This window comes from Populus alba, chromosome 15, assembly GCF_005239225.2.
Source record: "Populus alba chromosome 15, ASM523922v2, whole genome shotgun sequence".
In the NCBI taxonomy this organism is placed as follows: Eukaryota; Viridiplantae; Streptophyta; class Magnoliopsida; order Malpighiales; family Salicaceae; genus Populus; species Populus alba.
Window position 1 is genome coordinate 14,901,049 of NC_133298.1, and position 26,795 is coordinate 14,927,843.

The window sequence follows — 26,795 nt, forward strand, 5'->3', positions numbered from 1 at the left end:
AGGTTTTGGGGAGTAGAGTAGACGTTATTTTGGTTTTGCTTCCATTCACACACAAGCAGTCTTTTTTAGGAGACTAAATCGCCACAAGTCTTTAGTTATTTTCACAGTGATTTTAGATTGAGTCCTGGTGGTTAAAGAGGAAACCATCAAGTCAACCCCCTCATGTTCTTGAAGAAGAGATTTGTGATGATATCATAAGCACTTCAAGCCATATTTGAGGACATTTTTTTTATTATTATTATTATTTACCAAAAATGAGTGAATCTACTTAGATTTCTTGTAACAGATAAACTTCAGTGAGGATGTGATGCCTTGAGTTATTGTGTAGGAGAAATTCCCTATCAACTGTGTGCTTCATCAGCATACATGTTTCTGCGAGCTCTTTTTCAAACCACTAGCTATCTAGGTGGTAGGTGTAGTATAGTGGTCCAAGTTTTTTAGGGTTCCCGTCACGAATCGGCCGGAATTCTGATGATAGAGCCATGGAAAAGACATGATTCTTACATCCAGAGACTGTGCCTCTGAGTTTTTGTTAGAAATTTAAAGTTAAGGTCCCCCTTGAAAGTGTCATGGCATGGCTATGTATTTCTAGGTTATGATGGTTCTTTTGTAGAGGTAATTTGGTAAAGTAGAATCTATAAGGGCTTCATCAGAGAGTTCTTGTGAAGATAAGCAGTGGATTTTGTAGAACATAATTCATCAAAGTGAGCCTTGATGCATGCTAGAAAAAGAAAGATAAGTGCTTGCTGACTTAGTCGAAGAATTTATTGTGTCTAGAAATAGAATTATCATATTAAATTATGTTCAGTGTTGGGGTAGATCGGCTCACTTTCAACAAATTATCACAATTCAATAATTTAAAAATTATTAGATAAAATTTTAAAATATAATTTATATTATTCTTTGACATATCTTTCAAATAAAGAAATTTTAAACTTAAAACTTATACTAGTTTATTTTAAATTATTTTATTATACAAACAATTTCCCTAACAATAAGCCTCTAGCCTACCGTATGGAGATCAGTTTGAATTATTTCCATAAAGTATTTGAATATTAAAAAAATACATAATGTTATGTGATTTAGAAAAATTAGTAAAAGTGCTAATCTCTTGTATATATTGTTCAATTAATATAAGTATATAATTGGTGCCTTATTCCTTGTTTTTTTTTTTCCTTTTATATATCTTAACATATCTATAAGAGGATTGAAATCTCCATGTCCATTCTAATTGCTTTGCAGAAGGAAACATTAGTGAATTATTATTTTTTTTTCCTCAGAAAAGAAAACATTAGTGAATTCTTCTAATTAAATGTCAAATTGTGATTAAACTAATTATCATAGATCTTTTGCTAATTAATAAATTAAAGTGACGAGGTACCACTAATTAACAAGATTATCAATAAGAGGGTATATTTGATTTTGAAAAGACTAAAACAAAGAAAGCTATTTAGTTTCGAAGAAACTAACATAACACAAACACATCCAATCTTAAAAAAACAAAAATCTTTATTTTTTTTTTCAATAATTCAATTATCTAAATTTAGAGATGCACGCACGAACCAAAAGAAGGCTTTCGTGGAAACAAATTAAAAGAACCTCAATAATTAAATACCTAGCTAGGTTTTTTTCTTTTTTATGTTTGTACTTTTACACACACACACACACACACACCAAAGCAAATAAATATGATAACCTAGTAGATTTTAACTCTACATGAAAACTAGGATTATAACTAAGAATATTTATATTGTATAAGAAACAACATCAAGATTTGAAAACAAATTGTTGTCTTCCAGTATTAGCTGCAGTGATCATAGAAAATAGAAAATAGAAAATAGAAAATATATAATAACGGTGAGCTATGCTAAAAATAGAAGAAGGGGCAAAGTAGCTGTTTGAGCATGAAAAAGAATAACAAGCTAGCTAGGGACAGTACTAGAGTCTTCCAGGGAGTGGGGCATTCATGAGAAGGATAGATGTTGTTGCCTCTTATAGCTAGCAGTGTTGTTCTTGGTCTCTTTCACTTCTCCGACCATTCTTCGTCGGTTGCTGTTCTGAATTAGTGCCCCCTACCCCCACCCTCCTCCCTCCTCCCTCCGGGGATAAGAGTTTTCGTTTTTCAATCCCCATGTCTCCATGTGTAATGTGTAAGCTAATCATATGAGAGAGAAAGCTTGCATAAATTACAAAGGGCTGGGGGCCATGGCCCCTCCATCACCAAATTTCCTCAGTCACTCGATCCTCCTCCTATTCAGCTGTCAACCACCCCTCCAATTAATTCCTACTTATCAATCAACATGTCCCTCTTTCTTCTCTTTCCCTCTTTTCTTATGCAAATCATATTCAAATAAACATAAAAACGAGCGGGTGATACGAGAGAGATTGAAGGATTTTGATACTTCTTATCGGCCACACATCTCTCATAATTAGACCATACATGAAACATATTAAACTTGATACTTCTTGTGCTAGTGGAACAAGGCCAAGAAAAACAGTCTTACATATAACAAACCCCATCATTTTCAATTAAATCGTGGGATCAATCTCAATTTCAGTCAAGTATTTTATAAAATTAGTTCTTTAGGAGGATGGGATGATGGGTATATTTAGTTGAGGTCCGAAAAACTTTTAAATTAGGGTTGTAAAATACTGTTCGAGTCATTTTTATTATTTTTTATTGTTAATTTAATTTTGGATTTTATGTACCGCTGCATCATAATAATATATTTTAGTTGGTTTTTTAAATAAATCACATGTTCCCTTTAATTCATTAAGAAGTATCAATTAGTCTATATAACATAGTTGTAAAACTCACCTTAAGGGTCGACCCGAGACAAGACGCAGGTTATAAGTCAGGAGGGTCGTCCCTAATTTTTTTTTTTTAGAAAATAAAAGAACCAAAACGATGTCATTTTAATAATAATAATAAAAAAAAAAGAATTTCTTTTCAAAAAAACCCAGTCAACAGGTTAAGGGTTGGGTTTTTACCAAATTAGCGAGTCAACTCAAGTTTTTGATTGAGTCGGCCTTGTTTTTTTCTTCTTTTATTTTCTCTTCAACTCAAATGACTCCAAACCTCGGGTCAACAGAGTCCAAAGTTGATCCATTAGGCCAATCTAGATTTTACAACTATACTTAATAATATCAAACAGGATCAATGATAATGATTCTCAATTTAGATTTTTTTTTCCCAAAGAGTATGCCTTCTTTTTCATATTATATTTCCATATTAACAAAAAAAAATACTAAACTAAAAGAGAATGAACATTTACTGTAGTATTTTATTGTAGCTTTAGACTTATTATCACTATAGATTAATGGAACAATAAAATTATGATTTTGCCCTTCTTAACAAACTAATTGGTCTTGGCAACGAGGGTAATAAGGTCTTTTGTTGTTTTTAGTGCAATGAAATAACCAGAATGTCGCTTTAAGCAAAAAAAAAAAAAATGAATTGGCATGAAGGGGCATTAATGGCTTTCCTTTTTATAGCATAGTAAAATAACTAAATTTCCCTTAAAATCAATTTATCATAGGTTTGCATCCAAGGGCTCTTTGATCGTTTTATTATGATTTTTTTTTTATTTTTTAGTTAGATCATGAGAAATTTGGTATTCTAGTAGGCATTAAATATTATTTAATATTAAAAAGTTGTTGGTGCATTCTATTCACGCAGTTGCTCGTAAGTATTTTCGTGTTATTCGAACGATGCATGCAGTGTCGTCTCCGCAGTGACTTTTTGAATCTTCATGGTGACCTCTAAAAATCACCGAGCAGCGCATATGCCCAACTTCTTTCTGATTTGGTGTTAGTAATTTTTTCATTTTTTTTTCCTCTCTCTCTTTTTCTTAATTGATTTCCATGCCTTCTTGTGAAAAGTTTCAAAGCAGCCTTTCAATTTATTTTTCTTTCAAAGTTCATCCCTGTTTTTTTATCATAATTTTTATTATTTTAAATAATTCATGGAATTGAAATTTTCTTTCAATTCCACCCTCCTTTTATTTATTTTTTATATCTATTATATTTGATCCCCATTATTTCGCTTGCTATTTTATTTTTTTTTATCATTTTCTTAATTGAATTTAGTCCTTATTCTTTTTATTGATATATTTTTTTTGTTTTATATCCTTTCATATTCAAACTTTATTTTTTAATTTCATCCCTCAGTATTTTGTTGATTGAAAAGTTAGTTTCATGATATTTTTTGGTTTGCTTTCTATGAGGTGATTTTTGTTTTAAGATCCGAGTCACGAGTTTGAAAAATTAGCACAAGCTTACTTGAGTTTTTTAGGTCCCTTTTGCAATTGATATTTTTAGATCACATTCTTCTACGAGGTTATCATCAATACTGTCCTTGTATTAAAAGAATTGTAAATTTGAAAAATATATAGTTTAAATTGAATTGTTTAAAAATTAATTATTTTGGTCAATTTCAATTTTAATATTGTTAGTCTCTTGGTCATTTCTTTCTGTCTTTTGTTTTCTTTTTTCCTAAGTCTTTTTTTTTATTATTATTAATATGGATGTCTTGACCAGCATGCACGCACTTCAACTAATTCTACGAGTTCTGAAGTTAACGACAATGTAAGTTTTTAGTGATTTTGAGAGAACTGATCAAACTCGAACTCGTGACTATTAAAATGTAAATCTAAAACCTGACTAGTTGAGCTACTCTCAATATTCCTATAAAGTCTTTTCCTCATTTGGTTGTTATTTTTTCTGTGAATGGTACTATTAGTGTCATTAATTATTCAAATAAATTAATTCCCACGGAATGAATTATATATAATAGAAATTGTCAAGGCTCTGTTTTTCTTGATTTGCACCGACTTGTTAACAAATATGGGGCCCTAAGAGATTATAATCTACCAAACTAATGATTAATATTTACATTTAATATTGCAACAAGACTATATTGTTATATCATATCATGTCATATAACACCAATCCGTCTCCTCCCATTATAATATTGTCTTATTCTAGTCCTTAGCTAAGATTTAGACCCAAAAAAGCTACAAATTGTTGTAGCATTTGCGTGCCCTACTGCCTCTTCTTCACTCACTCTTCTCATTCAACTACATATACCACATACCCGAATACTTTTTTTTTTTATTTTTTTATTTTTAAATTCTTCACCTCTACTTCCCTTTTATTCATTCAACTTGTCTTGTTTTGTGTCGAGAGGGTCAAGACCAAGAGACTGCCATTTTTGCACGCCTGCCGACTTGCTATCCTTGTTAAATGTGGGTCAGATGTGGTTATTTAACAAGAAACACTTTATTGAAGATAATTTTAATGAATACATACCCAAAAAGAATGTTTGAGAATGTTCATACCCCATACTGCGTGCTTGTTTACACGCTTCATTTGTAGATGACATGGCCCATGTATCATCTAGTGCCTGGCTGCAATACAAGAAACTTTGATAGTGTTTTGGATTGTGTTAGTAGGTGTTTTTAAAATATTTTTATTTTAAAATATATTAAAATATTATTTTTAATATCAGCACATCAAAATAATATAAAAAAGTTAAAAAAAATTAAAACAAAAATAAAATTCAAAATCTTTTAAAAATGCTTTCTAACCACAAAAACCAAACATAGTAGTAGTAGTGGCCCCTTCGATTTTGAACCAAAATTATGGTTATTCTTGACAAGAAATAAAATAATATTGTGCCAACTTCTTTAAAAAAAACATGTTGATGGCTTTAATGATATGACAATTATCTTTAGTCCATAGATTATCTGGTACATTGCATGCAGAATAGCAGCACTAGATAGATTATGTTCCAAAAGTAATTGAACTTATCAAGTTATCATTTAGCATATGGTATTCCAATGATATCCTCGGAAACAAAAGCAGAGACTCGGTTTCAAGTTAAAAAGAAGAAAGAAAAAGAAATCGCCATAGAATTCCATGGAATACTTGATTTTCTTCCCAGCTAGCTGGGCTCAAAGTGGGGATGAGCTTGAGCTCATTGATTATTATATGGTCTTACACAGAGCTAAACAAAGCTTAGTTAACGTTTACGGGCTGTCCTAAACAATATATTCTCGCTTCCAAGTCCTTACTTTGATAGTGCATTAAAAAACCCACCATTCTGCTATAATGCTCTGTAATGAGCTCACAACCTATAATCTTAACCACTTTTATATTTCAGTAAACAAGATTCTGATTCTTTTTTCTATAAACAACATACAGATTAGTACAGGAAAAGGAGATTTAATGTACCAGCTAAATGCTAGTTTGCAGTTTAAACCCTTTCAGAATGTGCACAAGATGAAAGGCCCGCCCGTAAGTCAGTCTTGGTAAAGCACAACGAATTTTCAATGAGACTGACAATGGACAAGAGAGGAGCTTCGCCTCAACAAGTTTTCAGATGCGAGAGACTCAAACCAAACCCATCTTATTAACTGAGGCTGCTAGCCCTGAAAGCTTCCCAACTTGTACTTCTAAAGTTCGATTCTCAGCCGTGAAAATTTAACAGAAACTTAATGCAGCAAGTTTTTTATTAAAAAAAAAATGAGAGGAAGAAAAGGCAAGACTTTCAGCAAATAGATAGCACAGAAATTGGAATCAACAAGCAGTTTCATGGCAGAATGACCGGCATACCACAATTAACAGGTCAAGAAGCCAAATCCAACATTCCAAGTATAGAAAAGAGAGTGCAGTATACGTTACTTGAGCGTATGCTGTGAAGATTTTCAGCACCATTGCTGTTTCGTATACTGTTTACATGCTTTAGTGAGCTTAAATCATGTACACAATCCTAGGCAGGTCTGACAGTTAATCTGATTTTGATGTTCACATAAAATGCCCAGCTAAATAACCTCAAAACTTTTAGTTGTGGCAAATCCAGTAGCATTCACTATGATAAGTCTCCTCACATGACCATCTTAAGTTTGCTCAACATATCCGTTGATAATATGAAAATAAAAATAAAATCAGCATTAAGAAGAGGAAAACTTCAGAACAGAATATGACCTTTATACCGACACTTCAATGAATGGCATGCCTGAGTTCTATTGAGTTTGATTTACACAGGTACTTTTCACTACTCCATGCAGACTATAGAAAAACTAAAAGGGCTCTTCTGGCCATTAACTTAATTTTGGCTATTGACCTTTCTCCAGCAGTTGGCAAAGATAAATAGAAAAACAAGAAGCATTTAAGATCATAAGCTCATAAAAAAAAAGTTATGAAGAACTAACGCATTAAAGAAATTTGAAATGCAGTAGCAATGAGTCGGACATAAAAAAGTTCATGAGCTATGAACTGTATGTCCTTGCATATTTATTGTCCAAAGCTTCTAAGAGCCACACTTATGTCTGAAATTTTTAGGACATGGACTTCTTGCACACAAGTGAAATCATAGGTGGTGCATGTTAAGCTCCAAGAGTGCAATTTGAAAATATAAGAAATTCACTGACCATTGAAAGAAGAACCTGTCATGCAACCCTGCAAGTAGATGACAGAACACAAAATGATTCAGACAACTAATGTTAGCAAAGACTGAATATAATACAGATAGTACTCAAAGGTGCTGAGATGCAGTAATGTCACTCTATCACTTTTGATAGGAAGGTTATAAATTCATGCAAAGCTCCCCAAGTAACAGAGTGTGATATAGAATTAGCAAATCCATCAGAAATCCACGAATCTGGATTACAGAGTTGAAAGAGTACCCTTATTTGGAAGCTGGGGTCACATGGCAGGGGCATTGTCACGGGTTCTGCCATTTGAACATTGTCACCAAAAATTAAGGATCTTTGAATAATACACATCTTATATGGGGAAGCAAAGGTCATGGTGATATTAATTGTTGTACCTTGTTTTGCCTTGGTGCAAGAGCATGAGAGATGAGCGGAAATACTGGCAGGCAAGGGCGCAAGTGTGGCTGCTGAGTGCTGAGTCATGAGCAAGAGTGGCTACCTTAGGATATGTGTATTGCATGCTTCCATAGTTTGATGAAGGCTGTATTGGAGGTTCATATTCGAAGAGGAGTTATCTAGTAATACAAGCAGCTACCAGTGAAATGGATCAGAGTTGAGAAAGTACCGCCATTTGGAAGTCATGCTTTATAGGTAATGTTGGTAGTTTTGCCATTTTAACATTGGGACTTTCAATAAGCAAACAGGTCGCTCATAGTTAAGGAAGAATCTATCAATAATACATGTTTTATATGGTGAAGCAAAGGTCATGACCATATTAATGCCTGTACCAAGTTTTACCTCCGTGCAAGAGTCTGATAGGAGAGCAGAAAAGCTGGGAGGCAAGGTTGCACATGCAGCTTCTGAGTGATGAGCAGGTGCAGTTGCCTCGAGGAAAGTGTACTGCAAACTTTCAATACTGGATAAAGACTGTATGATCACAAATGTCAACAGGACTTGCATTACTTAATTTCTCAGCAGTTCTGAATAAAGACTATAAGCATCAATTTCAATCTTACAACGTGAATTCTTATGTAATTTTGGATTATCTAAAGACACAAGTCAGCTACCATGCATTAGTAGACATGATTTATTCATCACCTGTCCTGAATTCCATTTGAAGAGATATGCTCAGATGGAGGTGAAACATCTGATCCAAGTTTGCTGCTTGGAAGCCCAACATTTCTGATATCCTTCAAACTTTACAGAGCAGAATAAAAATTGCAAATTACCAGTTGATTCAAATAGCCTTAACCTTATTGAAGATAATAAAATTGCTATACAATCTGTGTTTAGATGTCTGGAGGATAAATTGGGTTAAGCAGTTTTTCTAGGCATAAGCTCGAGCACAACTTTGTCCAACGTTTTGTTTCTTATACCCTAAAAGTATTCAAAATGCTTTACAACTGATGTGGGGTAAATATTTCATCAAAAAAATTCGAATGATAGACAATCACACAGTAATAGGGTTCCAAAGGACTTTGAACAAATCATGAATGGGTCATTCCCCTCCTTTATACCCTTATTGTTCATGTACCAAGCAGCAAATAACCTTATTCCAAATGGTTTTCTTTCATATCTAACTCTTTTTATATGCACTAAAGTCCTAATAAAACATGAGGAGGGCACACCTTAAAAAAAAAAAAAACACATGAATGCTTGCGAGTCAGAAAATGCTAAAAAGCACATAGCAAACTTTTGGACCTACAAGCAATAAAACGAAATTGATAGCAGAGGCATCAAAATATTTCAAGTGCAAACAAATGAAAAAAGCTGTATTTTATATGTAGGTTTTCTAACTAATTTATTGCAAGTCAAAAGTTTCATATTAAACTCAAAATACCCAACCACGCAACAACTAGCTTACGCATCATAGGAAAGAAGTTTGCCTGGCCTAAACCATCTCTGTAACTAGCAAATACAACTCTACTACCTCTAACAGGGCATGCCTCCAAGCATGACACCTGAGGCCAAAAGAAAACCGACTTGGAGATTTAGTGTTCTATAGATACATTAGCATATTCAACCAAGTCAATAAAGAAAGATAATTAAGATAAATTTATTGACAGTAAAATAATGTGATTAACATGGACTTCTCTGTTTACTAATGAATTTCAAAGCATAAAATTAATCAATCTAGATGCCGATGAAGAGGGTAATTCCAATTCCATTTCGGTTTGATTTTACCCACAACCAAAATGTAGCCATAAATTGGTACGGTCCATTGTTATAACGTGAGGCCATAAAAATGGAATCCAACAAAAACAACCCAAAAAAGGAAAAATCCCTTATAGACCATTTCAGAGAGAAGAAACATTAGCAACTAAAAAATAGAAAGAATAGGCGATTACACTAAAACCCACATAGATTTTGCCTTTAAAAGTGACAGTATATTTTTTTTTTTTTATCAAAGATGAGTTGCATAGAGGCCATTGAAGAAGCAGAAACCCAAACACCAAAAGGATTGTCTTTCATGCACCCATCTTGAATAAAAAGCTGAGGCTGGAGAGTGTCACATGTTGATGATGGGAGAGAAGGGAAGATGAAGAAGAGAGAGTAATGTATCTGCCATTACTCTTTCATGGTGATAATGGTTAGGGTTCCATCCTTAAGGTTTTGTGTTCCCGCCATTTCATGCAGAATAAAATATCAATGAACTGATGAGCCAGGGAATGGTTCAAGCAGATGATGAACACCAAGAGAATGGAACTAAAGTCACTGTTTCCTCTCCTTAACGTGTGTTTCTTTGCGATATCTACATAACAGCTCACCCCAATTCAGATTTTTCCATCCCACATAAAGCAAGCTGTATTTTAACTCCAGATATGACAAAAGGTGCACATAGCTTAAACAATATCTGACCCTGGTCTATATTCTTGTTTGGGAAGCAAGAACTTTATGAAGATGGCTGGCTGAATTTCAAAGGGGCAAAATTTTTGTTGGTGCTAGATATAGAAGATGCCAAGATCAAGGGACTACCAGTTGAAGCAGGAGACTTGATTCACCTGACATTCTTGGATTAAAAAACAATGACATAAACAAGCTTCCAGGCGAGCTTGGTATTTTGCAAGCACTATGAGACTTTGGATATCAGAAGGTGTGGGGGCTTGACAGAATTATCAATCGAGATCCTAAAGCTTGTAAGACTGAGGCACTTCTAAATGTTAAAGAACAAAAAAAATTACTGGTATGAAGTTAGCAGAGGGAATAAGTAGATTTGGAAGTCTCCTCACCCTCACTGGTGTACATGCTGGTGGTGACATTGCAGGAGAACTAGGTAAGCTGACGCAGCTCAGATGGCAGGGAGTGATGGATGTTGCTGAAGAGAATGCAAGGAAGCTATATGCTTCCATAATGGAGATGCAGGGTCTTGTTTCCTTGTCTCTAGAAGCAAAATATACTTTTGACCAAGGGCAACTTGTCCTCTGGGATTCATTGTCACCACCGCCTCTTCTTTGAAAACTTTGGCTAGAAGGACCTCTAGAAAAAATACCAAACTGGCCTGGATCAATCAATAGTCTTACAAAGCCAGGGCTAGGTTATTCACATTTATCTGAGAATCCAACATCAGTTCTTCAGGTCCTACCTAATTTGAAAAATTTAAAGTTGTAGCATGCTTATGATGGAAGGTAGTCAGGGAAAGACTTCTGCAAGGCTGGCGGATTTCCCAAGCTTGAGGTTCTCATCATCACTTTTCATGTTCTTGAGGAATGGACCTAGCTTGAGGAGGGAGCACTACCAAGATTACAGTAGCTTCACTTCCATAGCTGCTCACATATGAGGATGCTCCCTGAAGGTTTGCAATTTGTCACTACATTAGAGCAATTGGTTTTACTGCCTTTGCTTGATGAGCATGAAGAAAGATTGAAACCTACAGCAATGGTAGCTTTTACAAGATTAGGCACATTCCAAAGAAAACAGTCATCCCTACATCAGCGGTAGCTTTTATGTTCAATGAACAATTCAGCACTTTCCCCCACCCTCCACCCCCCGGTGACAGATGAATATACAGTTTTATGCAGGTTGGTTCTAATTTACATGTTAAACAGTAGTGTATTCAGAACAGGCCACTATTTTCAGTAACCTCCTTTCATTAATGTATTCATGTGTTAATGTCATCTATCTGATACCTATTATAGTTAAGGGGAAATTTTGGCAAGTGCTATTTTGAGATTCATGGTGAATTAAACAACTTGATACTAAACATTTTACCATATATCCAAAACCAATCAGATCCTAATGCATGAACCAGCAGAAAAAGAGCACTAAGCTGCATTTTACATCATTACAGTTGTTTTGCATGACTCAGTCCCCATAAAAGTGTTAGCAAAAGAGTTTTTTGTTATATCATTGCTGTCATCATCGTTGTTGTTGTTTCTTGTTTTTGTCATTGTTACCATTGTTTATGAGAATGTGGAAACAAGAGACTGAGCACAAATTATTGAAACTCCCCCCCTGTAAAGGCATTAGTTGAAAATATACACAACACATGTTACTCTTAAGAAAATATAAAGGATGCTCTGAAAGGCATGCGCACAAAGAGACTATCTTTATTTCAAACCAACTATTCCAATTCAAAATACATTCATCTAGACAAGTAACAGAAATGTAAAGGAAAGAAAAATATACATTCCAGTTCGAGCCAACTTTGCTAATATTCATATTGTTTTTTGAAAATCATAATGAGCTTTTGAATGAGAATGTGGTAGTTAGCTCTGACCTTTATCATAGATTGCTAGATGGTGGAAATAAACAAAGGCATCAGGAGTGAGAATCTGGACCGATTTTAAAAGGAATTCTCAGTAACACGTATTTATCTTTTCAGCTCCAACCCAACTAATACCGGGCATTTTCCTTCAGCATTTGTTATATATGACTCACCATCCAACCTCCTATCCCCATCATAAATGTTCGAAAGCATAAATTTGTAAGCGCCACATTCAGCTCATAATTGAAAAGCTTCTGGGTTACAATTTCTCCCAACTCAGAATTCCCATTACCATTTACACCATGGCATCAATGCTACCTGCATGCCAGAATCCAACGGTTCCTTCAAAGACAATAACATATGTTCCACATCCCCCTCCATCCGGAGAAGCTTTGCAATGTAAAAATAATGCTCAATTCTATCGCGGGAGAAAAACTCATCCTGTCATCCTCCTAAAAATCTCCCAGCCATCTTTAACCAGGCCACCATGGCAACAGGCAGAAAGAGAGAAAGTAGCCTGATATGGTTTAAACCCGATTTCTAGTATCTCCTAAAACATTTCAAAAGCTTGGGATGCAAGGACGTGGAAGCCAAGACCGCTAAGATTATTGAATTTGTAGGAAAGTATAATTCTGTTTGGCATATTCTTAAAGACACGAAGACCCAAACCCACAAAACCACGCTAAGAATACATATCTATAAGAGCAGGAGAAACCATAATATTTTATTCAAATCCATCCATGTCCATGTCCATGCATCTCAGTAGCTACATTTTCCAACTGAGTGGCTACCACCAATACACTAGAAATCAACACAGAATCTGGCTACTTACCTTCCAAATTCTGACTCCTATAGAAAAGCAATGGCTTCTTGTATTCTCCAGACTAATATCAGTTATCAAAGTAGACCATATTACTAAATCAGTTAAACTAAACTTCTAAATACACCGTATGTGCAGAATTCATGCACCTAAATCTTGAATACATGCTCACTCACAAAACGCAGTGCCTGCATTATCATTACAATCAACAAACCACTTTTGAAGCATAAATTCCTTGGTCAACTTACAGCAAGCTAGAATCCAATAGTCCCCGATATTAACCCAACAAAAGTATTCCAGACTGGTTTATGCTTTCCATTGCATCTCACTTCGTTAAACAATTGCAACCCTTTATACAATATTCTCATAGAATTCCACTAATGTAAATCTGGCTCAAACCCCCCCCCCCCCCAACAGAAAACACCCTGCCTGCTTCAACAACAAAACCCATTTTTCAAAAAGATGGCACTACGAAACACAGAATCCCATTCCAACCTAGAAACTAATGCTGCTGCTCCACGTACAATTCTGAATACATCCTCATAGACATTCATATAATAAGTGACGTAAAAGTAAACTATCAGGCTTGATTTCACCATTAACAATCTTTATCTTTATTAATAATGCATCTTCAAATATGTGAGCCTGTGCACAAGCTCTGATCATGGAATTTCCATAGCAAAAGCTACTTTGAGGAGTTTTATCGAACATGTTAGGAGTATTATGTAGGGCAGTGGTGGATGGGTAATTGAGAGTTGTAAGCGAAGAGTGAGATTGAACGGTCACTTACAAGTTACTTTGGTATGTTCTAGTTGCTATGATTCTTCACAACATTTTACCTCTTAAATAGAAAAAAGCACAGCAACAGTCGCGTTTGTAGTCCAACGGTTAGGATAATTGCCTTCCAAGCAATAGACCCGGGTTCGACTCCCGGCAAACGCAATTTAGCACAATTTTGCAGAGAATGAGAATCCCCAATCCCTAAAAGCTGCAAAATATTTATTATATTATGAAAAATAAATTTGAAAATGATTTATTAATATTTTAATTTTTTTATTGTATTTATTAAAAGATTGAAGATTAAATTTGATATAATCAATAAATAACAAAATAATTTTTATTCTCTTGTAACTTATTAAAAGTGTTTTTCGTTCAAAATAAAATAAAAATACTTTTTTTTATAAATCAAGCTAAATTTTTTATTTTCTGAAAAATATTTTTCAATCACAAACTGTCTCAATAATAAATAAATACTGGAAAATCTAAAAAATAATTTTAAAAAATCTATTTTCTATGAAATAAACAAGGCCTAAAAAGTTGCTTGTTTGTTTCTGCGTTTTAAAAGAGCTTTTGAAAAAATTTAAAATTTTTTTATTTTTTTTATTAAATTTAAATTAATATATTTTTAGTATTTTTCAGATCATTTTGATGTGCTGATGTCAAAAATAATTTTTAAAAAATAAAAACAATTATTGGCATGCATTTTGACATGAAAAATTATTTGAGAAGCAACCACAACCACACTGTCAAACACGCTTGAATCACCCCACCCTCATTATAACACTCCTTCTTAGAGCGAGTTATTATTTGGCATAAAATCATTAACAAAAAAACTAAAAAATAAGGGGTTTTTATTATACTCCTCGCAAAATATTATTTATTAGAATGGTATAATGTTTCTATTTTTTTTTTAATCTATGTTTTTTTTTTCAATTTCAATTTCACCCTTCAATATTAGTTTTATTGGAGATTGAACTTCATAATTTTTTTTCAATTTACTTTTTATGAGGTTATTCCAGTATTATGATTCGAACTGCAGGTTTAACGATTTAACTCGGTTGACTGAGTTTTTTTTTCCCTTTTTCTAATTGAATTGCTTTTCAATTTTGTCATTTAACATTGTGTTGATTAAGAATTAGATTTTGCTATTTGTTTTAGTTTACTTTTTATGAGGTTATCTTCATCTTATGACTCCTGATTACGGGTTTGATAAGTTAACATTTCCAAGATCATCAAGGATATTAGAGGTATCAACCAAGTGGTAGTTTTGATAGATCTACAAGTTTTGGTCAACAGAGTTATAGTTAGCACCATAGAATTTAGTATTGGTATTATTACGTTCGGTACTGGCATTATTAGCAACATTTTATGGCAAAATCATATGGTTTATACTTGTCACATGCATGCTTTAATTATGTTCATATGAGACACATAATAAGAAATTGTTAATGGTTAAGGCCAACAAAAGAGAGGTCTTGGAAGTATAAATTTTGGTGATAAAGTTCAAATATCAGTTAGAGTTTTTGCAATTACTAAACAAGATGTTCAATAATCAAATGTAGTGATGTTAGGTATTCTTCATGAATGAGTTGATACTAGATTTATACTTTTTTTTTTGTCACAATACTTTGCTATCAGATTTAATAAATCTTATTTGTTACAATCATTTTATTTGTTAGCACTAAACTTGATGAAAAAATAAATACAGAATTTGTATATGACTTATGCGAGGTTATGGTAGATGATAATAGGTTGTCATTAAACTTACTATTGTTGGATTTTGATGTGATATTATGAATATATTGATTGTCTTGTTATTATATTTCTTTAGATTATTGGAGTAAAATGATAATATTTAGACCGTTAAGCAAATCAAAATTTGTATTAATTATAAAAGGTTTAATTGGATGACTATTCATTTAAAAATTTATTTTGGATAAAATAGTAATATTTATTATGAAGTCATTTGATTCAATATTTTTATAATTAATACAAAGTCGCATAAATCAATCATTTTTCTTCATAAACAATATTGGTGTATCCTAAGATGAAACACTAGGATAAATGAAACTCTTATCAAGAAAATTATTTATTTAGTTATTTTAACTACACTAACACCATTCTATAAGTTGTCTAGATATAAGCTCAGTTCTGAGCACCAAAGCAATACAAAATCTTATCTTTATATGGTGGTAACCCATATAATTTATAAAAAAACAAAAATAAAAATTTCTTAACCTCTAAAATTTAATCTGAATTTTATAGTTAATACAATGGTAAGTTTGTTGCCAACCTATTATCATCTACAATATCCTCACGAGTCATATACAAATTTTACATCTAATTTTCATCAATTTGAGTGCTAACAAAAAAAAATGATTCTAGCAAATAGGGTTGTTTATTAAATCTTATGGCAAAGTATTGTGATATAAAAGAATGAGTAGATCTAGTATCAAATAATACTCATGTATTCAATAAACATATATCAAGTATACATGATACTATTGCATCGGATGACTGAGCATCTTGTTTAGTAATTAATAAAACTCTAGCTTGTTTTTGCCCAATTTATGTTTGAACTCTATTAAAACAACTTCTACTTCTACAACCTCTCCCTTGCTGGTCTCCCCCTACACCTCTAATATCTTGGTAAAAATAACTTATAGGACAATTCCTTGGTATATGTCGCATTTATTTACATATGACAAATACAAATCATATGATTTTTGCCATAAAATTAACAAAATAAAACCAATGATGCATGTACCAAAATCTGCGGCGCAAATCGCAATATTCTCTAACTATAATTATATCGACTAGAACAACTAAATCCATCAAAAATATCACTTGGTTGATACCTCTACTGCATTGGCAGCCTTAGAAGCATTGTCTACAAATTAGCACTTTATGCTTCTTGATAACTTTTCAATCAAGCTTTCTTGGTTTGTTCATTGGACATTCTGCTTTTAAATTCTCTAGTTTTAATAGCTCTTGCATAATCAATTGCAACTATTTAAAATGTAAAACCATGAGGCATAATTAGTTGAAACAACTACTCATTTAATCCTTAAACAAATCTCTTCACTCTTGTCATTTCTATAGAAATAAGTTGACGATCATACTCTAATAATCTAATGAATTGCATTTCATATTCAGAAAATTTATCATATCTTATTGCCTCAAACTTTTAAAGGCTTGTGCTTTCTAATCTTTACACTTTCATAGAGAAATTGATCAAGAAACATATCATTAAATTCTTCACATGTTCATGCAAGTGTCTCATTCTTCTTGGGCTCATATCATGACACCACCACATCTCTTTTCAACAATAAAGATGTCTAAAAAACAACATGATAATCTGTAAATCCCAAAGCCTCACGCTTTTTCCATATCTCATCTAAAAATCATTAAGAGTCCTATAATAAATCAACACCATATCTCATCCAAAAATCATTAAAGGTCTTCTAACAAATCGACACCATTAAAAGATGGAGGTTTTAATTTGAGAAAATTGATCAATTCATTACTCTGAACTTGCTAAGGAATCAAATATGTTATTTGGTCATTTTATCTTTTCTATTCAACAACAATATCAACTATTTTTACACTACTTGAGTTACCCTATATAATCTTTTAACTAATACATTTATTAAAATACCACTACTAAAGTTACCTTATATAATCCTTCTACTAAAACATTTATTGAAATACCGCTACTAGAGTTTGCTTCTTGCTCCTCATTTTTGTTCTCTTTAATTGGATCATTTTCTTAACCTTCCACTTCAATTTCTTGTACAATTTTCTTTTTGACTTTTAAACTTTGGTTCTATCTTGAAAAAGATTAGCAAATTTACCACCATTCAATTGAGAAATACCCTTTCAACAAATCCGGTCACTCCAATTTTAAGTGGCCTCCAATGTATTCACAGGCTAATGTCCTTTCTCTGCTGCCTCTTATTGTTGTGGAGAAATTTAGGCCTGGCTATTTTGAGATTCATGGAGAACTGAAATAACCCAATACCAAATATATTGACCATCTTCCTCTGCTGCCTCATAACAGCACTAAGACGTAATATCAGATTTTTTTTATATATAAAAAAAAAATAAGAATGTGGCTTCAGTTTGAGCCTACTCTGGTAATATACATAATTTTGAAATCCAGACATTTCGATTTGATGACAACATAGAAGTTAGCTCTGAGTTTATTCCTGGATAATGCAAGACTGCCAGTGATGAAGGATGAACCTGATTGGAAGAAAATTCTCTGGAGCATGAAGTTACCTTTTCCCTGACTTAAATTCAATAACTTCCAATCCTGCTAAGACCAGGCATCTTCTCTGCTCCAGCAGTGCTTATATAATCTCTCATCTTCTCAACATCAACCCATCTCCCATCGCCAGCATATATGTTAGAAAGCATGACTCTGTAGGCACCCTTTTTGGGCTCGCCGTCAAAAAGCTGCTGCGCCACAATTTCTGCCAACTCAGAATCCCCATGAGCATCGCAGCATGACAACAATGCTCCCCAAATGCCAGAATCTACTGGTTGCTTCAAGGACAGGATAAAACTATATGCCTCGTCCAGCTCTCCTGCCATCCCAAGAAGCTTTACAATGTGAACATAATGCTCTGTTCTAGCTTGGATCCAAAACTCATCTTTCATCCTCCTGAAAATTTCCCTTCCATCTTTAACAAGGCCAGCATGGCAGCAAGCAGAAAGGAGAGCAGAGAAAGTAGACTCATCAGGTTTCAATCCTTTCTCTAGTATCTCCGTAAACATGTCAAAAGCTTGGGAAGCAAGTCCATGCAAGCCAAGACCTGATATTATAGAATTGTATGAAACAATATTCCTGTTTGGCATATTCTCAAAGACACGAAGCCCCAATCCCACAAAACCGCACTTTGAATACATATCTATTAGAGCAGAAGAAACCATGACATGTGATTCAAATCCACATCGAACTATATAACCATGTATCTGAGCACCAGGCCCTACATTTGCCAATTGAGCAGTTGCCACCAATACACTAGCAATCAAAACGGAATCTGGCTTTTTACCCGCCAAATTCAGATTCTTGTAGAAAAGCAATGCCTTCTCATGTTCTCCCGCCTGAGAAAATCCAGTTATCAAAGCAGACCATGTTACTAAATCGGGCTGGCATAAACTTCTAAATACACTATATGCCAGATTGATGCAACTAAATCTCGAATACATGCTGACAAGTGAACTGCCTACATGATCATTACAATCAAAACCACTTTTCAAGCATAACCCATGAATTCCTTGGCCAAGCTCAAGCGAGCTAGAATTTGCTAAACCCGAGATTAACGCAACAAAGGTATAACCATCTGGCCTTTTATTCCCGTTGTCTCTCATTTGATTAAAAAAAAGCAACCCTTTATCACCAAATCCACAATAACCACAGCCAGAAATCATAGCATTCCACAGAACCAAATCTGGTTCAAAAACCCCACAAAACACCTTGCTTGCTTCACCAACAAGACCCATTTTTGAGTAACCTGTAACTAATGCACTGCAAGTAACCGAATCCAATCCCAGACCGGAAACAATCACTCCTCCGTGAACAATTCTCAACCCATCCACATAAAAATCCTCACAACATGCACGTATAAGACACGCATACGTATACTTATCTGGTATTACATCAAATCCAATCATCTTTGTGTACAGCAAGAATGCATCATCAAATTTATGAGCTTGTGCATAAGCTCTGACGATGGAATTCCATAAGAAAACACTGCGTTGAGGAGTTTTATCAAACAGGTTACGAGCAGAGGGGAGGTCATTGTTTAAAGCATAGAATCTTACAAGTTTTGTTGCATAAAATGGGTCTTGTAAGAGGTGGGTTTTGGTTACTAAAGCATGTAATTGTTTGGTTCTTGATAGTGTTTGATGGGTTTTTGAAAGTTGTAAGAAAAGTGACTGAAATTTAATCAACATTTATGAAACTTTTGTGTGGTCAAGTCCCCATTTTTTTCAAAAATCGACAGGAAAACAAAAGGGAAGCTGTTCTGGTGTATCTTGTGAGTGTAACATTGTTTGAAGAAGGAACTGAAAAGAAACAGGATTGACTGCTTGGTGTGACTGCCACTATTTTTTATCACTTCGAAATTTGAAGGTATTTAGGGGTCGTTGCCCACATTAACTGTCGTCTACAAAAACAAAATTAAATTTAAAAAAATCTGTGTCATGAGTCCCTCCTTTCAACAGTGACAGAAATGTTAAGGACTCACCTTAACAAACAGTTGTTTAGAAAGAAATTAGAGAGGAGAGAGTTATGCAATTTCTATAATTTTTCTTGTATTATTTCTTCAATGATAAGCTTGTATTTTGATTCATTGTAGCAAAGTTCTTGATATTGATGTTATGAGAGAATTGAACAAAATATCATTTTTTTTTTTTTATGATTGGATAAATGTCTATATAATATTAGAACACATAAAAATCTAATTTTTATCATGAAATAATTTTTATTATAAGTCCAAATAACTGAATTAAATTTTTTAAAAAATTTCATACCCTAATAACTTTGAAAGTTCAAACAATTATTTTTGGAAGAAGTTGAACTAGGATAATTAGCTCCAATTTATTTTTGAAAAAAATTAAATTTTTTTTATTCTTTTCTTGCTTTAAATAATTTTTTTTTTGAAAAGTTTAATCATTTTGAAAAATAAATTTTTTTTGAAAAAAATATTATTTTAATATATTTTTAAATGAAAAACACTTTAAAAAACAACTATAATATTTTAAACATGGATGAAAAAATCACCAAAGTTAATTTTTTTGATCCTCATTGCCTTATTCTTTGTGGGTTGATCTTGAAGGAGTTAAGGGTTGCAACATGGCTTCAATTTGCAAGTAAAGTTTTTTCAAAATCTTCCCTCAGTTGTTTTCCACCATTGTTAATTTTTTATTTTTTGTTTTTGTGTAGTAACAACCTCCTTTGGCCTTGGAAAGTTGCTTTCATACTAATTGTTAAGGACTTGAACAGTTGTTTAGAAAGAAATTTGAGGGAGAAAAGAAGAAATTAGAGAGAAGAAGAGTAATACAATTTCTGCAAATTCTCTTGTATTATTTCTTGAATGATCAGCTTCCTATACAATAATCGTTTTATACATCAATACAGCTGATTAACTACTCTTGTTTCTGGATTGCCTAACCTTCTGTTGTTGCTTCCTTCTTTCTGCACAATGATCAACTGACTCTCTCATCAATCCTTGGCTCGTAACAGGAAATCAATTAAAAGAAATTCTTTCGAATCTATTTCCCTTAACAGACATATGTTTGTCCTCAAAGTATCGTTCCTTTGTGTTCTAGGACAGAAATCGAGATAGAGAAGTTGATCCGATCATAGGGTTGTCAATTTCACTTGGACTAACAAACACTCAAGTTATCCAATTTATCAATTTTATGCATCTTTTAAGTAGATAATCCTTATAGTCGATGGAAAATATTTTTCTCACATTCTTTGATCTTAAGAAGAGATGATAATGCTGGGGACAATTTCACTCTAACACGTTAGTCACTTCTCACAATCTATTGTTTTCCAGAGTTGGATAATGTTGTCTGATAATTCAGACAAGACTCTTTTCCCTGAAGATTAATGCTAATGAAATGTCCTGAAAGTATCGGTCCTTGGACAAATGCTCCCCATCACAAGACATACTACGGTGATCACTGAACATGGATGGGGAAACTTGTTAGAGATAAATTAAAGATCATGTAGTTGGCTTTAAAGCTTTGGCTTAGTTCTGGGTTATCAGTATCATGTCTATAACAAGATGCCTAAGGAGTGCTCCTTCATAATAAAAGCATTTTTGGATCCCCCCCCCCCCCAACAAAATGGTACTATCATTTCTTCTCCAATTTTCCACAGAACAAATGCAAGGACGGAAGGCAAAGCACATAGAGAAATATAAGTATTGATTCGTACAGGAATAAACACAAATACCATAACAGCATTCAAGCACTGTCCGGCAGGCGCCCTAAAGACTGAGGGGTCTCCACATATCGACATAGCAGCTCAAAGATCTGGGAAGCACCTTCTTCCAAGCATCAAGATCCGGCAATTTACCGGTGAGAGCCAGCGAGCTATCATCCTTTCGATTCCCTAGATTCAATACAAAAAGCCTATCACCGAAAACCTGGTGCATTGCCTTCAAAGTATCTTCCATAAGCACCTTACCATCCCTTCTTTTATCCTCCGCCTCCACACAACTACCCCCAACATTCACCATGATTCGCCCGCCTTTCCTCAAACTCTTCCTTAATTTCTCCCAAGTGTTTGGATCTTGAAGTTCAGGTATCAAGCTTCCTTTACAAAACAAATCAACAAGAATCCCTGAGAACCCATCTTTAACTTTAGCAGATAATGCATTTCCAACGTAAATAAAAAGCCTATCTGGGTATTGTTTTTCCAGCTTTTTGAGACCAAAAAACTCTCTTCCAACATCAATCACTGATGAGTCAAGCTCCCATCCATGGACCACCACTCCTGGATACAATTCTAGCAGCAAACGAGCTACGGAACCCGCTCCGAATCCGAGAATGCCAATTGGTCCAGGGGGTATGATGGGGGGCAAAGCAGCGAAAACGTCGAAATAAGTGTTGGTTAGTGACTTGAAGAGGAAGGAAATGCTGTGAATGTTTCCAGGAGCATCTAAGAGGAGGAGTCTAGAACCAGCAAAAGGGTGATCAGCTTTTCGAGAGATTTCGAGGACCCGAATGTAGTTGTGTCTAGACTTGAATTTGGCTATGATTTTGACATCTTCAATGGGGATGCCATCATCTTGAGTCCTGGTTTGGGGGGTGAAATCGTGGTGGGTTTCTTGAGATTTTGATTTTATTTGGAGAGGTTTTGAAAGGGTTTTGGAGGAGAGTTTGATGATTCGACGGTAGGTATGGTGAGATATTTGAATTGGGTAGGGGGTAAACGGTCGAATTTGAAGAGCTGTTAGAGACATTTGCTCTGTCTCTTCGCTTTCTTTCTGGTTAATGGCTATTCGTAGCAAGTGGCAGCGAAGCGAAGATTTATTACAAGGCGATGGCATGAGAACAAAAGGATACGGACAACGGTGTCGTTTCATGCACGTAGATGCTCCCCTGAATAATAACATTAACATGGCTTTGTTTGTTCGTGAGAATTTTGGAACAAGGCTGTTTGTTACTGGTATGCTTGCTTGACCACCTTGCTACACCGCACACTCACCGGTAAAACGTTATTGCTAAGCCCAGAAAAACAATAATGGAGGGCGTTGCTGACCTTTTCCTTTTTTGGAATTCTATACTGAGGGTATAATTAACTAGTTCTTCAACCGAGATCATTCGGGAATGAAGATCAGAGGAGAGAGACAAAAAAAAAAACAAGGCATCCTTGACCACTTGACCTGTTCATTGGGGTTGGTCATAACATGAACTGCCAGAAGAACAAAACCTAGAAGCTCTTTAGCACCGCAGTAAAAAGCTGCAAATAAATCCTGGCTTACCACTTACAGCGAGCGAGCCACCAATACAAAGGAAATGTGTTGCCATGTTGCTCGCATAATTACTACAATTCCTTCTTTACATGACATGACCTAAGAAACATATTCAAGGAGAATGCTTAGCCACCATTGCTTCACCACTATCAGTTGCGACCAATTTTTTTTTTATTTATTTATTTTATTAGCATAGATATTTCAAATTAGCTTATATGTATCTTTACTAATCTCACAATCCTAAGTTAACGATCATATAAACCTCCTAATAACCTGAGGTTTATGGAACTCAAACTGATTTATAGAAAACAACTCAACTTTACTGCACATGTGTTGTTACACATCATGTGTATGTTACAATAGGCATGTGAACATGACCTAGGTCGGTCCAAGGTCTAAATTTCTCTTGCTTGCCCAGTATAGAGAAAAAGAACAATCCTATCAATTATGTGTGGCATGGTCTGAGTTTCCACATACAAGTGTGCGTGAATTATGCTTGGTTATCAACCACAACTAATTGTACAACACAGTAATTCAACAAAAAGACTGTGCAAAACTAGGAAATATTACCATTTGCAACTGCCTATTCTAATGATATTTGTCAAAGGTATCTATATGGTTGGTGGTCCAAACATAAAATCCTTTGCTAACGTGTTGGGGACCGAAACTAGAAGATAACTGATCTCCGTGCATCACAACCCTGGATGCTCTTTCTTGTCTTCTTCCATCGCATCCACACCATCCCTGCATTAAGATTCAGAAATTTCCATATCAGATGAAGGGGCACACATGTACCAATTCACTTTGGAAATACTACGAGCTATGTCTCTCAGGGTCTCCCTTTATCTCAAGTAATCAAAGCATCTAAAAGCAACAGAGAAAAATTTAACAAACATGACAAGCAGGTGTCATATAATCCCACTCTTGGATTCAGTTGCAGTCACATCGTATGCATTACTCTCGCAAACTCTCAGTGAAGGACAAGGAGAGACAGAAAGAAAGAAAGAAACTTGCATACAAACAACTAATGAACTTCCTCCCATATTCTACCACCAAGGTACAAATGGGTGAAGTGTGAAGCTTTGAGCAGCTTCAGCTATCTGCAGATATAGTCCAAGGGGAAGAGCACCAGAACCGTCTTCCAGAAGTCATTTGACAAGTTAAGTTCAGTTCAGCAGACAATTAAAAGTTCTTACCTTATCTTATTATTTGGCTGTGCATCAGCATTGAAAAATCTAGGTCCAGGTTTCTCATCTTCATCATGATCAGACTCAAAATCCTCACCATTCCATATGCGACGCTTTGGTCTTTGATCCATGTCCTCTTCAGCCTGCATCCAACAAGTTCATAAAGAAAAGAGATGTAATCAAGAAGTAATGACAATCCAACCATGTCAAGAAAATTTTTCCACTGCCTACTGACCTCTTCCGGAACTTCAGTTGTGGGTGGTGTTGTTTGAAAAGGTACACTGGGAGCATTGGGCAGTCGAGAAAGTTGCTCTAGCAGTATGTTCCTGAACAAGTTGCAAGTCACACAATTGTACAAGAAGACATAATTACAACAAAGATGGAAGGACACATAACGAATGCATGTACAAAACATTTGTAAAGCTATTTTTATCAACAACCAAATTTAGATGCATACTTAAAGCTCCATGCATGAGAGAGAGACAGGGAGAGATTATTCATGCATGTGTGTGAGAGTTGCAGCAAACTGAATTAAGTTTAAGCACACACGCATTTTCTTAGAAAATTTAACCACAGCATGTACAAATAGCAGAAGTAAAGAATATTAGAACAGATGGATAAAGCTGTGGTCATTCAACAAGTAAACCAGAATGCCAGGTAACAGAAGCTAATTTTTAGTCCTCATGACCAAACAGACATTTTAGTCATAATGCATGGGTTCTCAGCTAAATGGTTGTCAATCTGATTGTCAGTCCCATTCATAAGCTTCAATTCAAATAAAACAATTGACTTCATTCTTGTAACTATTGAAGAATATAGGAGGAATTTCAAACAAGAAACTTATCAAAGAGGCAATCAGCTACTAAATTCAAAGTAAAAACGACAATATTTAGCATAGGATTGCAACATGTTTTAAAGCATAGGAATTTCAAAATTGGAATTCTGACTCTAAGTTCCAAAGAAGTATATGAGAAACCTTTATTTGATATGAGCATTAGAAGGGGCAGATCAACAAGAAGTAGTTATGCCATGTTTATAGATTACAGGGTTGGTATTTACCAAAATGACAAATGCAAAATGTTTTTTTTTTCTTGTAGGTTCCAATCTCTAAAAGTTGTATCCTCAATTTTGAAATGTAATTCTAAGAGTTAACATAGCACTAATAACAACTTTAGTCATAAAGAAGTAATGAAGTCTGAAATTCACCTTATTCTCTCCATATCTTTGGGTGAGTTTAGGTTCTCCACGTTGGATGGCTCAACATGAAGTGTATAATCAGGACCAAAGTACTCAAAGTACTCATTGTAAGGCAATTTATTATCTGGTTCCACCCCAACTGCAACAGCTGTCTGAGACAAAGTAACAGGTGCATTAGTAACTTATTAGCATTTTAATGGAATTGATATGCCTGTGTGTGCATGCACACACACACGTGTGAAAGAGAGAGAGAGACCTCATAGCACCAGCAACGGGCAACATTCCTGATAGTATAGCCACCCCCACCCAAGACCATCAGAGGAACATTATAAGATCTAAGAAAGCGAAGGCAGTCTGCATGGCCCTTAACAGACAAATTGAAACACCCCAACCTATCACCAGACAACGAATCTGCACCACATTGGAGAACAACTGCATCAGGTTGATAAACCTCCATCACCTTTTGGATTAGAGGCCGAAACAGACCACGGAAATTTTCATCATCCATCCCATCATTTAATGGAATATTCAGGGCATAGTTTTTCCCCTGCCCAGCACCAGTGTCTTTAATGTGCCCAGTCCCTGGAAAGAAATCTCCATATTTATGGAAGGACACTGTCATAACCCTGTCAGTAGTGTAGAATGCCTCCTCAACACCATCTCCGTGGTGGACATCAATATCTACATACAGTACACGCTGCCCAAATACATTCAAATATGGCATTCAGAAAAACATTGAGAAATCAGAACATGCAACCATGTTGATTCGCAAATCTTGAACGATAAACAAAATTTCTTCAATTAAAACTGAATAAGATCACATGTAAAAAGAAGAGGCAGACCTAACATGGCCGTTCAAAATTGATCATATCGCAACTAAAATTGGAAATGAGCAGATATCAAAAGCACTGACATCATTTGTACAACAATGCTCGAATACAAAGAAACTACTGTACTTCAGGAAAGACATATATAAAAACCATCATTTTTTGCTCCGAATCTGAATAACTAGAACGCATAAAATTTGTGCTGTCGTTTGCATCTCATTAAGCAAGTTGATATTTCGATACTACCTAACCCGAATTTCGAGTCTCAAATAACAACCATTACATTTTCTAAAAAATTAAGCACACAAATAAAATATTACCAACCAAAACATTGCTTAAAATACAT

General features: G+C 34.6%; 3 protein-coding genes, 1 non-coding gene and 2 pseudogenes across 5 annotated transcripts in view; 2 read left to right on the forward strand and 4 right to left on the reverse strand.

Annotated features, from left to right (window-relative positions):
• The window catches only part of LOC118057446 (histone deacetylase 6), a 74,753-nt gene that overhangs the window by 47,067 nt on the left and 891 nt on the right, over positions 1–26,795 (reverse strand). The window contains exons 2-6 of one of the 2 annotated variants that reach the window (XM_073404945.1): positions 25,879–26,319; positions 25,632–25,774; positions 24,661–24,751; positions 24,435–24,568; positions 23,902–23,982 (exon numbers count right to left, since the gene is read on the reverse strand). In XM_073404945.1, coding sequence (XP_073261046.1) covers positions 23,931–23,982; positions 24,435–24,568; positions 24,661–24,751; positions 25,632–25,774; positions 25,879–26,319 — 861 coding nt within the window. In that variant the 3' untranslated portion in view covers positions 23,902–23,930. Of the gene's footprint in view, positions 1–23,658; positions 23,983–24,434; positions 24,569–24,660; positions 24,752–25,631; positions 25,775–25,878; positions 26,320–26,795 lie in introns of those variants that run through there. The other variant, XM_035070023.2, reaches the window with a different exon arrangement.
• On the reverse strand, positions 6,925–13,560 carry LOC118057402 (putative pentatricopeptide repeat-containing protein At1g64310; annotated as a pseudogene).
• On the forward strand, positions 10,085–11,375 carry LOC118057403 (disease resistance RPP8-like protein 3; annotated as a pseudogene).
• TRNAG-UCC (transfer RNA glycine (anticodon UCC)) lies at positions 13,832–13,903 on the forward strand. Its single transcript has one exon. It is a non-coding gene; the product is annotated as a tRNA-Gly (tRNA).
• On the reverse strand, positions 17,812–19,947 carry LOC118057448 (putative pentatricopeptide repeat-containing protein At1g64310). Its single transcript, XM_035070025.2, has one exon. It carries the CDS (start codon positions 19,700–19,702, stop codon positions 18,041–18,043), a length of 1,662 nt encoding a protein of 553 aa, XP_034925916.1. The 5' UTR covers positions 19,703–19,947; the 3' UTR covers positions 17,812–18,040.
• On the reverse strand, positions 21,649–22,793 carry LOC118057447 (uncharacterized). Its single transcript, XM_035070024.2, has one exon. It carries the CDS (start codon positions 22,723–22,725, stop codon positions 21,748–21,750), a length of 978 nt encoding a protein of 325 aa, XP_034925915.1. The 5' UTR covers positions 22,726–22,793; the 3' UTR covers positions 21,649–21,747.

Excerpts from the sequence above, each read along its gene's own strand:
- LOC118057447 (XM_035070024.2), bottom strand. The coding sequence starts at position 22,725 with ATGTCTCTAACAGCTCTTCAAATTCGACCGTTTACCCCCTACCCAATT.
- LOC118057448 (XM_035070025.2), bottom strand. The coding sequence starts at position 19,702 with ATGTTGATTAAATTTCAGTCACTTTTCTTACAACTTTCAAAAACCCAT.